The 16,193-nt window shown below is 29.2% G+C and overlaps 1 protein-coding gene across 2 annotated transcripts; it reads left to right on the top strand.

Annotated features, from left to right (window-relative positions):
- The first annotated feature begins 7,671 nt into the window (after positions 1 to 7,671).
- Positions 7,672 to 13,914, top strand: LOC141700609 (histone H3.3-like). 2 transcript variants are annotated; one of them, XM_074504313.1, is made up of 4 exons: positions 7,672 to 7,743; positions 13,375 to 13,451; positions 13,537 to 13,627; positions 13,744 to 13,914. In XM_074504313.1, the coding sequence occupies exons 1-4, from the start codon at positions 7,672 to 7,674 to the stop codon at positions 13,912 to 13,914; spliced, it is 411 nt and encodes a 136-aa protein (XP_074360414.1). The 2 variants fall into 2 exon arrangements, with proteins under 2 accessions (XP_074360414.1, XP_074360413.1); XM_074504312.1 differs by lacking the exon at positions 7,672 to 7,743 and adding an exon at positions 13,200 to 13,271.
- The last annotated feature ends 2,279 nt before the right edge of the window (positions 13,915 to 16,193 follow it).

Genomic DNA, 16,193 nt, shown 5'->3' with positions numbered 1-16,193 from the left:
CTTATATAACACAGGTTAAACATCATTTATTCACTAATAACTTAAATTATAATAAATAAATGTAATTTATTTCTTCGATATCCTTCTCATTCGCCAATACTAAATTAGTTCACCCAAAAAATATTAGGTACAGAAATTATAAAATATTGTTAATTTATTTTGATTTTATTAATAATACCAATTTAAAATTATATATGATATGAATTCAACACATGCATAACTATTGTTTAACACACACGAGTTTGAACTCTAGTTCTGTATTTGTTGAGCATAGCTATAAGAAAATATGAGACTTTCGTAGAAATTTTTGCAACTTTTTCATAAATTATGAAATTTTATGAAAATGTTGTACGTATATAGTAAATATTTTTAAAAATTTTACTCATTTATTGTTAAATGATGTTAAATTCAAGTGATATATGTAATAATCAAAATTTACTCATTTATTGTTAAATGATGTTAAATTCGAGTGATATATGTAATTACCAAAAAAGTTTGTACATAATTTGTACTGGATTTTATAATCAAAATTTATTGGTCGAGTGTGATTAGTCGGGTGAATTTAGTCTAGTTATTAGTAAGCCCATTTGTAAAAATCTACTCTTATTTTTAGAAATTAAAATATCTTTTTAAATCTTTGCATATTTTGCACACAATCATCTAGATTTTTATTAATTTTAGAATTATTACCATTTTATCTATAAAAGTCCTCGAACCAAATATTTTTGAACACTCCAATAAGAACATGTTGAGTAGGATTTATGATCCGCACCTACCTTTAAGATTGATTATAGACCGTCAGATGGAGGGGGGGAACTCACAAAACTACACTTAAGAGCCGTCAATTCATGTAGAAACTACTAAGCACATCATTAGCAACTTGTAACTGTTAAATCAAATCATAATTCCCCTGCCCCATATATAAAAACAGTTTCCCCCTCCCCATTTGTTCTTCAAACTTTTATATACATCCACTAGGAAGTGATAAAGAGAAAATAAACCTCAAAATATTTGAAGAAGAATTATAGCTAGGTAATTTATTAAGTGACCATTTCTCTTATTTTTTTCCTCTATATGAAGTACAATTTAAATTTCTTCCAGGAATTCTAATCTATCTAATTATATGTATGTCATATAGTATTCATCAAAGGTATTGATTGAAAACCATTATTTTATTTTTAGATGGCTCGTACCAAGCAAACTGCTCGTAAATCTATTGGAGGAAAGGTTCCTCGAAAGCCGCTCACACACAAGGTTACATCTTATTAAATGCCTATAATAGAATACATTATGATCTATCTTCTCCTAACTTGATATCTTCTCCTAACATTACTGTGTTTTGTTCTCCATCACAGGTTGCTCGTATTGCGTGCTCAACAAACTGGTGCCTATAGGAAGCCACATAGATACCGCCCCTGGAACAGTTGCCCTTCGGGTATATATTTATCAATTCAGTTACTTTATTGAAAACATCATTTCCTGGTTTGGTGCCCAAGGCTAATCATACAGTAATTTCTTGTAGTGGGACATCCGTAAGTATCAGAAGACTACTGAGCTTTTGATATTAAAACTTCCATTCCAGAGGCTTGTACGTGAAATGTGCTCAAGGAATTAGGTTAATTAGTTTTTAGTATATTTTTTCAATAACTTTACCCAAGAGAACCTTATGTTGTGGGCTACAAATAAACAGAGTTATTATGAACCATACTGGAGATCGGGCCCGTTTAGTGAACCTAGTTTCGTCTCGTCTCCTTAGTCAAACGATCTTAAACATGAAATGAGTCTGGATGAGTAAAAGAGTGAAGCCGAGCTTTTTTCTTTTAACTAGTACTCGGCTCGTTAAAATCAAAAATGCTTGAACTCAGGCCGATTTCGGTAATAATTTAGCTCGAATCAGCTCGAACTCAGTTAAAATTCTGTTATAATAATTATTTATAATGATATATATTACAATGATAAATTATTACTAATCACTAATATATTTATAAATATATTTTTTCTCGTCGTTTATTAATAATTTAATATATTGGAAATGTCGTTCATATTTCGAATTTAACGCTTAATTTTTTCATAAGAGAACTATCAAACCTTGTAATGCATGATTTATTTGTCTTCAATTTTTTCATAATTCATGAACCTCATAAATAACCTATAATTTAGATACACCCCGATTTTAGTAAAATATTAGAACATAATAAATTTGAACATCTATATTTAAAAGTAAGGTACGATTTCTAAAATTAGCATTTTCTAAACAGTGTAAAATAAATTGGACATATTCTTAAACCTCGACGTCAAAATAATAATAATATATATTTAAGAAAAGGTGTAGATCGATAATGTTTATTATCATTATAAGTAAAAAGTTTATTAATCGATATTGAACATACTATTCTTTCGGTCCGTATAAACTTCATCAGCTCGTTCATTTTTAAAAATAATTAACCTCGACTCCGTTTCAAAAAGAACTTGACTTGTTTGCAGCTCGATTGAGTTTGAGTTGATTTGCAAATGTAACTACTAAGCTCGTATCATATAGTAAGATTATAGTCTTGTACTATATTAGAACTTTATTACATATGAATTTACACGTACTTTTATGAATATTTAAAATAATTGTCGTAAATTATATGTAATTGTATTTTAATTTAATTATATATGTGTTAACCAAAGTTTTGTATGAGTTTTATTTATTATTTATTTATTTATTTGTAATTTTGTAGTTAAAGACAGTTTGCATGCACGTATATATATATATATCTATATATGAATATATAGGTTCAAGATCAATACAAAATTCTAAGTAAAAGATAATTTTTTTTTGATATAAAATCTATTCTAATTTTATGTTGAGTTCTTCAATATAAATTGGAATAATTTAATCCCATAAGGACAAACTGGGTATTTGTACAACATCTCGATAAGTCACTATCTAGTTCTCGATAAGAGTCAAGAAAGTGACATCTGTACTTGAGTTCTCTATAGGTCATGAGACTTCTCTACAAGCAATATTAACAGTTCATTATTCACTTTTTGACAAGTCACATCTATACCCTATAAATACCCAGACATCTCGACATAACCCCTCTTTACGCTTTTGAGATCTCAATTGACCTAGTTTCTGCAAAATTTCACCAATCTCTTTCGTTTCAAGTTTTTTCTTTCTCAAATCACTTACCCACTAAAACCCAAACTCTTTAATGGTTGCTAACAATATGAGAACTGTTATTCCCAAGGATGGAACCAATTATCTGGCTTTTGTGGATCCAACTCAAGAACCTGATAACTTTAAGTGCTTTGTCAAGTTCATTTCTGATTCCTATATTTCAGGAGGATTAACTGTAAACCCAGAGCTCTACCTGGATGTCTTGAACGATTTCTGGAGCACTGTAGTCATGAACACCATTGTTCATGAGAATCAAGCAGTTTCCATGATGGTTAAGCCGTACAATTAGGGGTATTTTTGCGGAGTTCAATGCCGAGGACATATCCTGACTGTCAAACAGATCCTGATTGGCTTAACATATCCTAATTCCTCTGTCAGATCTTGACGCCTTGATAAATCGATCCCTGACATTGATAATTATTAAAATTTCTCCGCCAATTTATGCTTTGCAGAATAAGCATAAATTCCAAAGTAATGTCTAGTGCCAAAAACCAAAGAGACAAATTGTAGAGTACAAAGCATACTGTATTTTAGACTTTAATTTTTATATTTATTGATAAACTCTACAGTATCTTTGAACAAAAACTTTAAATCTATCATCAAACTTTTTAAACAATATCTCTTCTAATATGATATTCTAGTTTTTCCCATATCCAGATTATTTGACAGTTGATAGATAGAAGCCCTTAAGTTTATGATTGGAATTCTTTCAATCATTAACTCGTCCAGTGTCACATAACAAGCATTAGAACCATCAGGATTCATGGTTATGTGTCTGTGTAAGAATATTTTCAATAATAGCTCCTCCTTTCTTTCATATTGACTTCTTGCCTTTTGAAATTTATGTATGTAGGAATATATGATCCAAATTAATATTGACCATCATCCAATATCTTTTTCTGATATTGGCAAGAATCATGTTTGACCATAACCTTGAAGTTTCATCTTCAACTCTTAGCAATAGTGAATGTATTTCAGTTCCTTTGTTGACATGATCATCAGTTCATCAAGTGAAAGAACTTGAATTTGATCATTTTGCAATAAGAGTAAGATCTTCGGTTCAGGTTCTGAACCATCATGTTTGTCAAGTATAATCTTCACAACTTCAAGTCTTTCCAGATGATCAACAATTACTTCCTCACCAGGACTATCAGCAAGAGTTTATATTGGTTCTTGATTTTTGGAAATACTTGAGCTTTTCTTTCTGCTCTTTCATGTAACATCTTCTTATCTGTACTCCTCCATCTATTCATTTCAGGTCTTTTACGCATGTTCCTGTATGCTTGATTTGCTTTGTCAACAGCAATTCTGATTTTTCCTTCCCGTGCTCTTTCTTCTCTGTCAAAACCATTTCTTCTTCCTTGAAGTTTTCAGCATTAAAGGCTTCACAATAAGCAGAAAGAATCTGTAAATCCACTCGAAATAGAATTTCTTCTTCTTCAAATTTAACAGAATGAGGAGTTACTATCACTCTATCAGTATCAGGAAAAGAATCAGAACTTGTTTCTTTGTTGTCAGGAATTGAACTTGGAGTAACACGAGCAGTTTCTAAATTAGATCCATGTGATCTACCCTTAGAGACTTGAGTTGAGTGTGTAGTTTGATTTTGAATTCCAGTTCCAATTTGAACTATCACAACATCAGAGGACTTCTTTGCTTGCTTATCACCATCATTGGAATTGGTATTCTCCTCGAAACTGATTCAGGTTGACACTTTATCTTTGGTACTATCTCCCCCTTTTGGGCATCTAGACTTTGTAGAAGAGAGAGAATAACATCCAACTTAGAATTTGTTGTAGTCTGACTTGCTTCCAGAGCTGCGAGCTTCTCACAAATTTGATCCTGCTTAGCTTCCATGCAGAACATCCTCTTGATCAAGCCATTATGTTTGTTTATTCCTTTAATAATCACTGAAAAATCAACAATATTTCTCTAAGATCAACATTATCTTTCTTGAGTGTAGAGATAGAAGAATGCAATCCTTTAACTAAAACTGTTGCGGCATTGATAGATGCTTTCATATCAGAATTAGAAACCAAATGAACAGAATGATCAACTAAAGTCTGAGCAGATTCCAGAGAGATCTTCTCACTTGGTAGTCCCAAGAGTGATTCCATTCATAAGCCCTATGAGTATTAAGAGTGGGAGCATGACCAGATGATGAACCAAAAATAGACAATTTAAACTCGAAATCGCTTGGACTTAGTCCGGTTTCGGTAATAATTTAGCTCGGAATCAGCTCGAACTAAGTTAAAATTCTGTTATAATAAATTATTATAATGATATATATTACCATTGATAAATTATTACTAATCAATAATATATTTATAAATATATTTTTCTCGTCGTTTATTAATAATTTAATTATTATGGAAATGTCGTTCATATTTCAAAATTTAACGCTTAATTTTTTCATAAGAGAAGTATCAAACATTGTAATCATGATTTATTTGTCTCCAATTTTTTCATAATTTCATGAACATCATTAAATAACCTGTAATTTACATACACCCGATTTTAGTAAAATATTAGAACATAATAAAATTTTCACATCTATATTTTAAAAAGTAATGTACGATTTTAAAATTAGCATTTTCTAAATAGTGTAAAATAAAATTGGACATATTCTTAAACCTCGACGTCAAAAATAAATATATATAAATTTAAGAAACAAGTGTAGATCGATAATGTTTATATCATTATAAGAAAAAGTTTATTAATCAATATTGAACATTACTATTCTTTCGGTCGTTAAACTCTGATCATCTCGTTTTATTTTTTTAAAAATAATTAACCTCGGCTCGATTCATAAAGAAATTGACTTGTTTGCAGCTCGATGAGTTTGATTTGATTTGCAAATGTAACTACTAAGTTCCGTATCATATAGTAAGATTATAGTCTTTGTACCATATTAGAACTTTATTACATATGAATTTACACGTACTTTTTATGAATATTTAAAATTAATTGTCGTAAATTTATGTAATTGTATTTTAATTTAAGTTATATATGTGTTAACCAAAGTTTTATATGAGTTTTATTTATTTAGTTTTTTGTAATTTTGTAGTTAATGACAGTTTGCATGTACCTATATATATATATATCTATATATGAATATGTAGGTTTTAGATCAAATACAAAATTCTTAAGTACAAGATTACAATTTTTTGATTCCACTTATATAACTCGGGTTAACATCATTTATTCACTAATAACTTAAATTTTAATAATAAATGTAATTTATTTCTTCGATATCATTCTCATTCGCCAATATTAAATTAGGGCACATAATATAATATTTTATTTTTCTTCAAAAAACCAAAAGTTTATTTCTTTAATATAGAAGTGTGCTTAGTCATTACTAAAATTTTGTTAAATTAATATTATATACTTTTCAATTTTCTTTATCAGTTCACCCAAAAAATATTGGGTACAAAAATTATAAAATATTGTTAATTTATTTTGATTTTATTAATAATACCAATTTAAAATTATATATGATATGAATTCAACCCATGCATAACTATTGTTTAACACACACGAGTTTGAACTCTAGTTATGTATTTGTTGAGCACAGCTATAAGAAAATATGAGACTTTCGTAGAAATTTTTGCAACTTTTTCATAAATTATGAAATGTTATGAAAATGTTGAACGTATATAGTAAATGTTTTTAAAAATTTTACTCATTTATTGTTAAATGATGTTAAATTCAAGTGATGTATGTAATAATCAAAATTTACTCACTTATTCTTAAATGATGTTAAATTCTAGTAATATATGTAATAACCAAAAAAGTTTGTACATAAAAAAGTTTGTACGGGATTTTATAATCAAAATTTATTGGTCGAGCGTGATTACTCGGGTGAATTTAGTCTAGTTATTAGTAAGCCCATTTGTAAAAATCTGCTATTATTTTTAGAAATTAAAATATTCTTTTTAAATCTTTGCATATTTTGCACACAATCATCTAGATTTTTATTAATTTTAGAATTATTACCATTTTATCTATAAAAGATCCTCGATCCAAATATTTTTGAACACTCCAATAAGAACACGTTGAGTAGGATTTATGATCCGCACCTACCTTTAAGATTGATTATAGACGGTCAGATGGAGGGCCGGGGAACTCACAAAACTACACTTAAGAGCGGTCAATTTATGTAGAAACTATGAAGCACATCATTAGTAACTTGTAACTGTTAAATCAAAATATAATCCCCCTGCCCCATATATAAAAACAGTTTCTCCCTCCCCATTTGTTCTTCAAACTTTTATATACATCTTCACTACGAAGTGATAATGAGAAAATAAACCTCAAAATATTTGAAGAAGAATTATAGCTAGGTAATTTATTAAGTGACCATTTCTCTATATTTTTTTCCTCTATATATATAAAGTACAGTTTAAAGTTCTTCCCATGAAATCTGATCTATCTAATTATATGTATATCATATAGTATTCATCAAAGGTATTGATTGAAAACCATTCTTATTTAAGTTTTAGATGGCTCGTACCAAGCAAACTGCTCGTAAATCTAGTGGAGGAAAGGTTCCTGGAAAGCAGCTCACACACAAGGTTACATCTTATTAAATGCCTATAATACAATACATTATGATCTATCTTCTCCTAACTTGATATATCTTCTCCTAACATTTATGTGCTTTTTCTCTATCACAGGTTGCTCGTATGCGTGCTCCAACAACTGGTGCCTATAGGAAGCCACATAGATACCACCCTGGAACAGTTGCCCTTCGGTATATATTTATCAATTCATGTTATTATTGAAACATCAATTCCTGGTTGTTGCCCAAGGCTAATCATACAGTAATTTCTTGTAGTGAGATCCGTAAGTATCAGAAGACTACTGAGCTTTTGATATTAAAACTTCCATTCCAGAGGCTTGTACGTGAAATTGCTCAAGGAATTAAGGTTAATTAGTTTTTAGTATATTTTTTCAAATAACTTTACCCAAGAGAAACCTTATCTTTGTGTATCGCATGTGCCAAATTTATTTCTAATTTGCAATAGTGAATTTGTTGTAGTCTGACTTGCTTCCAGAGCTGCGAGCTTCTCAGAAATTTGATCCTGCTTAGCTTCCATGCTGAACATCCTCTTGATCAAGCCATTACGTTTGTTTGTTCCTTTAATAATCACCGAAGAATGCAATCCTTTAACTAAAACTGTTGTGGCATTGATAGATGCTCTCATATCAGAATTAGAAACCAAATGAACAGAATGATCAACTAAAGTCTGAGCAGATTCCAGAGAGATCTTCTCACTTGGTAGTCCCAAGAGTGATTCCATTCATAAGCCCTATGAGTATTAAGAGTGGGAGCATGAACAGATGATGAACCAAAAATAGACAATTTAGATACTTTTATTCCAGCTTTCAGAGCAGCATCATCAGGATTATCATCATCATCATCAGAATCATCAGACTCAGCATCATCACCAGAATATTTCTCAGGAACATCAAAATTAGTGTGAGGAACTTACGCCTTTGAGCTTTAAATCAGGATTTGACTTAGAAGGCTTAGTTGCCTGTGATGATCCTTAAATACTACTAGAAAAAGATCAATATACACCAGTTCTGAACTGATGTCTATTTCCTTCAAAACCAATGTCTACACGGGTGTAGAGAAAAGTATTTTTTTTCACATCAGTCCAAAACTGATATGAAATGTCATCTCAGATATCAGTTCCTTTAATTTCACATCGGTCCGGAATCGTTGTTAAAAATCACCCCAGGCATCAGCTCCTTGCAAATATTGATGTCAAATATGAACATAAACATCGGTTTTAGGCGATGTCTGGTTAATATACATCAGCTATAAACTAATGTCTGGTTATTTAAAAACTGATGTTTTCGTAGCTGTAGAGAATGGGCTTTTTATATCAATTTTTTAAAAACATTTATTATGTAGATAAACATTTTATACATAATTTATAGTTATATAAACTGATGTTAAATATTTGACTGATTAAATTATATACATACAAAAAAATAGATAAAATCAAAAACCAACCAATAGTATTGCATTTGATTAACCAATACATAATTTTCATTACCAAACCAATCCAAAGGATTTCAGTAAACAATAGGAAAATCAAAAACATTAGTAATCAAAGCCTAATTTTCTTAAGAATAATGTCAGAAGCATGCGTTAATAGCATCGGCCATGCCAATTTTCGATGTTTGTCTTCTTCAAAGCTGGGGCATCATTGTCACCATATCCAGTCAAACCACAAGTATGCTTCATCTCCTACAACTTCTTGAAGAATTCGCGTCTTACTTGGCATGTGGGTCCTCGACATGTGGCTGTCCAAATCAACATGTGGGACCATGTTCACTGTGATCATACTCATTTCTCACCGATGTTATTTCCCACCTAGGAATTTCGTCATTTCGTATCGATTTTGGGGCATTTCCTACCAATTCCTCGGTAGGAAATACCCGTTTTTCTTGTATTGTAATATGATATTTTATTTTTCTTAAAAATATCATTTCTTTAATATAGACGTGTGCTTAGCCGTTACTAATTTATTTTAATTAATGTTATATACTTCTCAATTTTCTTTATCTATCACCCATTGGGTACAAGATTATGAAATATTGTTAATTTATTATCATTTTCATAATAATACAAATCTAAAATTATATATATTATATGAATTGAATACATGTATAACTATTCTTTAATACACACAAATGTGAACTCTAATTATGTATTTTTTGAGCACTAGCTATAAGAAAATATCATAATTTCGTACAAAGTTTTGGAATTATTAATAAATTATGAAATATTCTAAAAATGTTGTATGAATAAAATAAATATTTTTAAAAATTTTACTCATTTATTATTAAATGATGTTAAACTCAGGTGATATATGTAATAACCAACAAAATTTGTACCATGTATAAATCTTAGTATGTTTTGCACAGAATCATCTATATTTTCTTTAATTTTTTCCTCTATATGAAGTACAGTTTAAAGTTCTTCCTAGGCATTTTGATCTATCTAATTATTTGTATGCCATTTAGTATTCATAAGAGGTATTGATTGAAAACCATTCTTATTTTAGCAAACCCCTAGTAAATCTAGTGGATGAAAGGTTAAGAGAAAACAGCTGGCACACAAGGTTACATATCTTATTAAATGCCTATAATAGAATTAGTATGATCTCTCTTCTCCTAACTTTTCTATAATTGTAAGTTTGAGGATTGATGATTTATGTGGGAGTTATGAAGAAAAAATATATATGTTGAGTTAATCTTCAATGAGGACATGCTTTTTCCTTTTGGTATTCAATAATATTAGGAAACAAGATATATTATCACAATGAGGAAATCTGAAATTGTTAAAATGTATTATGAAATTAAAAATAGTATATTTACCTTAAATAAGTTTGTTTTGATAAGAGACACATGAAAAATGAGAATCCAAACTAATAATTTTTTTTTAAAACAAATCACTTTATTCACATCTAATCAATATATTTGTCCCACCTATTCCTCCATTTTTATTCCTTATTGTAAGCTTGTTCTAGCTCCTCTTCTCCTACAGCCATGAGATTACCATTCATTTACTCCTCCTTTCCTTGGTCTGCCACTACATATTTCTTATTTTCCCATTTGCCCCTCTCCTACACCAGCATCTCTAATAGAAGCATGATTCAAATCCGAAAACATAGGATGCCGATCTTGAAAACATATGTTGTCTTTAGAATTTGGACATGAACTAAAATATTTTGTGAACATTTTTTTCAAATTATTATTCCTTCAGATTTTATTTGGTGAAATATTGGGTTTTTGACCGAGTCTACTACTACTAGTCTTTTATAAATATAAAAATACAATAATTTTTAGAGAAGAAATAAAGTAAAAATATTTTGGATCGTGAGTCTTAGTTAGTAAACTTAAATAGTTTAATTTTGAATTTAGCACAATATTGATGATGCAATCAAATGTCAATTTGTAAAGATTTGCTCACACATACTAACCACGTCAACAAAAGAAAAACTTGATACCAGAGTTATTCATGAGTAGGGCTACAAATAAACAGAGTTATTATGAACAATACTGGAGATCGGCTCGTTTAAGTGAACTCAGTTCGTCTCGTCTCCTTAGTCAAAACGATCTTAAACATGAAAATGAGTTCGGATGAGTAAAAGAGCCGAGCTTTTTTCTTTTAAACTAGTACTCGGCTCGTTAAACTCGAAATCGCTTGGACTCACTCCGGTTTCGGTAATAATTTAGCTCGGAATCAGCTCGAACTCAGTTAAAATTCTGTTATAATAAATTAGTTATAATGATATATATTACAAATGATAAATTATTACTAATCACTAATATATTTATAAATATATTTTTCTCGTCATTTATTAATAATTTAATTATTATGGAAATGTCGTTCATACTTCAAAATTTAACGCTTAATTTTTTCATAATTGAACTATCAAACATCGTAATCATGATTTATTTGTCTCCAATTTTTTTATAATTTCACGAACATCATTAAATAACCTGTAATTTACATACACCAGATTTTAGTAAAATATTAGAACATAATAAAATTTTGACGTCTATATTTTAAAAAGTAATTTACGATTTCTAAAATTAGCATTTTCTAAATAGTGTAAAATAAGATTGGACATAATATTAAACCTCGACGTCAAAAATAAATATATATAGATTTAAGTTTATTAATCAATATTGAACATTACTATTCTTTCGGTCGTTAAATTCTGATCATCTCGTTTCATTTTTTTAAAAATAATTAACCTCAGCTCTGTTCAGAAAGAACTTGACTTGTTTATGAGTTTGATTTGATTTGCAAATGTAACTACTAAACTCTGTATCATATAGTAAGATTATAGTCTTTGTACCATATTAGAACTTTATTACATATGAATTTACACGTACTTTTTATGAATATTTAAAATTAATTGTCGTAAAATATATGTAATTGTATTTTAATTTAAGTTATATATGTGTTAACCAAAGTTTTATATGAGTTTTTTTTTTTAATTTTGTAGTTAAAGACAGTTTGCATGCACCTATATATATATCTATATATGAATATATAGGTTTAAGATCAAATACAAAATTCTTAAGTACAAGATTACAATTTTTTTGATTCTACTTATATAACACGGGTTAAACATCATTTATTCACTAATAACTTAAATTATAATAAATAAATGTAATTTATTTCTTCGATATACTTCTCATTCGCCAATATTAAATTAGTTCACCCAAAAAATATTGGGTACAGAAATTATAAAATATTGTTAAATGATGTTAAATTCGAGTGATATTTGTAATAACCAAAAAAGTTTGTACATAATTTGTATCAGATTTTATAATCAAAATTTATTGGTCGAGTGTGATTAGTCGGGTGAATTTAGTCTAGTTATTAGTAAGCCCATTTGTAAAAATCTACTCTTATTTTTAGAAATTAAAATATTCTTTTTAAATCTTTGCATAATTTGCAAACAATCATCTAGATTTTTATTAATTTTAGAATTATTACCATTTTATCTATAAAAGATCCTCGATCCAAATATTTTTGAACACTCCAATAAGAACATGTTGAGTAGGATTTATGATCCGCACCTACCTTTAAGATTGATTATAGACCGTCAGATGGAGGGTGGGGAACTCACAAAACTACACTTAAGAGCCTCAATTCATGTAGAAACTACTAAGCACATCATTAGCAACTTGTAACTGTTAAATCAAAACATAATCCCCCTGCCCCATATATAAAAACAGTTTCCCCCTCCCCATTTGTTCTTCAAACTTTTATATACATCCACTAGGAAGTGATAAAGAGAAAATAAACCTCAAAATATTTGAAGAAGAATTATAGCTAGGTAATTTATTAAGTGACCATTTCTGTTTATTTTTTTCCTCTATATGAATTACAATTTAAAGTTCTTCCCAGGAATTCTAATCTATCTAATTATATGTATGTCATATAGTATTCATCAAAGGTATTGATTGAAAGCCATTCTTATTTTATTTTTAGATGGCTCGTACCAAGCAAACTGCTCGTAAATCTATTGGAGGAAAGGTTCCTGGAAAGCAGCTCACACACAAGGTTACATCTTATTAAATGCCTATAATAGAATACATTATGATCTATCTTCTCCTAACTTGATATATCTTCTCCTAACATTTCTGTGTTTTGTTCTCCATCACAGGTTGCTCGTATGCGTGCTCCAACAACTGGTGCCTATAGGAAGCCACATAGATACCGCCCTGGAACAGTTGCCCTTCGGTATATATTTATCAATTCATGTTATTTATTGAAACATCATTTCCTGGTTGTTGCCCAAGGCTAATCATACTGTAATTTCTTGTAGTGAGATCCGTAAGTATCAGAAGACTACTGAGCTTTTGATATTAAAACTTCCATTCCAGAGGCTTGTACGTGAAATTGCTCAAGGAATTAAGGTTAATTAGTTTTTAGTATATTTTTTCAAATAACTTTACCCAAGAGAAACCTTATCTTTGTGTATGGTATGTGCCAAATTTATTTCTAATTTGCAATAGTGAATTTGTTGTTACAGAGTGATTTGCGTTTCCAGAGCCATGCATTCCTGGCTCTACAGGAGGCATCGGAGGACTACCTGGTAGGCCTATTCCATGATGCCAACTTGTGTTCAATTCATGCTAAGCGGGTGACAATAATGCCAAAGGACATTCAGCTGGCAAGGAGGATCCGCGGAGAGTGTGCTTAAGCAGTTGATTCTGCAGGAGAGCAGTGTAATTAAAATAGTAGTTGTAATTGTAAGTTTGAGGATTGCTGATATATGTGGGAGTGATGAAGAAAAATTATATATGTTGAGTTAATCTTCAATGAGGATGATACCTTTTTCTTTCGGTATTCACTAATATTAGGAAAGTAGATAATTCACAATAATGAGGAAATCCTAAATTATTAAAATGTAATAAGAAATGAAAAATAGTACATTTCCCTTCAATTAGTTTACTTATTAAAATGAGAATCCAAACTAATGAAAATTTAGAAAAAAATGAGAATCCAAACTAATGAAATTTAGTGAAAAAAATTACTTTATTCAAATTTAATATATTTGTACCCTTATTCCTCAATTTCTATTCCTTGTTGTATGTATTACCTCATGAAAGATTGTTCTAGCGAGTAGATGCCACTCACACATTTCTCATTTTCCAATTTGCCCCTCTCACCATCTCTAAAAGCATGGGTCAATTTGACTTTTTTGATAGTCTTTGTTCATAACATTTATTATTTTAATTCAAATTTTGTTATTTTAATTTTGAAAATTATGATATATTGTTTATTTAGTTTGTGTTTTATTAATTTTGATGATTATCAATTTGATATTCAATGGGATCAATACTAAACAAACTCTAGAATTCAGTATGATATATCTCCTAACTTTTCTATAATTGTAAGTTTGAGAATTGATGATTTATGTGGGAGTTATGAAGAAAAAATATATATGTTGAGTTCATCTTCAATGAGGATATGCTTTTTCTTCTTGGTATTCAATAATATTAGGAAAGAAGATAATTTATCACAATGAGGAAATCTGAAATTGTTAAAATGCATTATGAAATTAAAAATAGTATATTTACCTTAAATAAGTTTGTTTTGATAAGAGACACATGAAAAATGAGAATCCAAACTAATAATTTTTTTTTTTAAATAAATCACTTTATTCACATCTAATCAATATATTTGTCCCACCTATTCCTCCATTTTTATTCCTTACTGTAAGCTTTTTCTAGCTCCTCTGCTCCTACAACCATGAGATTACCATTCATTTACTCCTCCTTTCTTTGGTCTGCCACTACATATTTCTTATTTTCCCATTTGCCCCTCTCCTACCCTAGCATCTCTAATAGAAGCATGGTTCAAATCTGAAAACATAGGATGCCGATCTTGAAAACATATGTTGTATTTAGAATTTGGACATGAACTAAAATATTTTTTGAACATTTTTTTCAAATTATTATTCCTTCAGATTTTATTTGGTGAAATATTGGGTTTTTAACCGAGTCTACTACTACAAGTCTTTTATAAATATAAAAATACAATAATATTTAGAGAAGAAATAAAGTAAAAATATTTTGGATCCTGAGTCTTAGTTAGTAAACTTAAATAGTTTAATTTTGAATTTAGCACAATATTGATGATGCAATCAAATGTCAATTTCTAAAGATTTGCTCACACACACTAACCACCTCAACAAAAGAAAAACTTGATACCACAGTTATTCAAGAGTACGGCTACAAATAAACAGAGTTATTATGAACAATACTGGAGATAGGCTCGTTTAAGTGAACTCAGTTTGTCTCGTCTCCTTAGTCAAAACGATCTTAAACATGAAAATGAGTTTGGATTAGAAAAAGAGTGAAGCCGAGCTTTTTTCTTTTAAACTAGTACTCGGCTCGTTAAAATCCAAATCGCTTGGACTCACTCCGCTTTCGGTAATAATTTAGCTCGGAATCAGCTCGAACTCAGTTAAAATTCTGTTATAATAAATTATTTATAATGATAAATATTACAAATGATAAATTATTACTAATCACTAATATATTTATAAATATATTTTTCTCGTCGTTTATTAATAATTTAATTATTATGGAAATGTCGTTCATATTTCGAAATTTAACGCTTAATTTTTTCATAAGAGAACTATCAAACATTGTAATCATGATTTATTTGTCTCCAATTTTTTCATAATTTCATGAACATCATTAAATAACCTGTAATTTACATACACTCGATTTTAGTAAAATATTAGAACATAATAAAATTTTGACATCTATATTTTAAAAAGTAATTTACGATTTCTAAAATTAGCATTTTCTAAATAGTGTAAAATAAAATTGGACATATTCTTAAACCTCGACGTCAAAAATAAATATATATAGCTTTAAGAAACAAGTGTAGATCGATAATGTTTATATCATTATAAGAAAAAGTTTATTAATCAATATTGAACATTACTATTCTTTCGGTCGTTACACT

The sequence above is a fragment of the Apium graveolens genome, unplaced genomic scaffold, assembly GCF_009905375.1.
Source record: "Apium graveolens cultivar Ventura unplaced genomic scaffold, ASM990537v1 ctg2598, whole genome shotgun sequence".
Taxonomy (NCBI): Eukaryota; Viridiplantae; Streptophyta; class Magnoliopsida; order Apiales; family Apiaceae; genus Apium; species Apium graveolens.
The sequence above is the reverse complement of the archived record's forward strand: the minus strand, read 5'-3'. Positions and strand labels throughout refer to the sequence as shown.

What these genes read in the sequence shown, in the direction of transcription:
- LOC141700609 (XM_074504313.1), top strand. Translation starts at nt 7,672, where the DNA reads ATGGCTCGTACCAAGCAAACTGCTCGTAAATCTAGTGGAGGAAAGGTT. An exon ending in GAAAGCAGCTCACACACAAG is followed by an intron (nt 7,744 to 13,374) that starts GTTACATCTTAT and finishes TCTCCATCACAG; the next exon opens with GTTGCTCGTATGCGTGCTCC. An exon ending in AAATTGCTCAAGGAATTAAG is followed by an intron (nt 13,628 to 13,743) that starts GTTAATTAGTTT and finishes TTGTTGTTACAG; the next exon opens with AGTGATTTGCGTTTCCAGAG.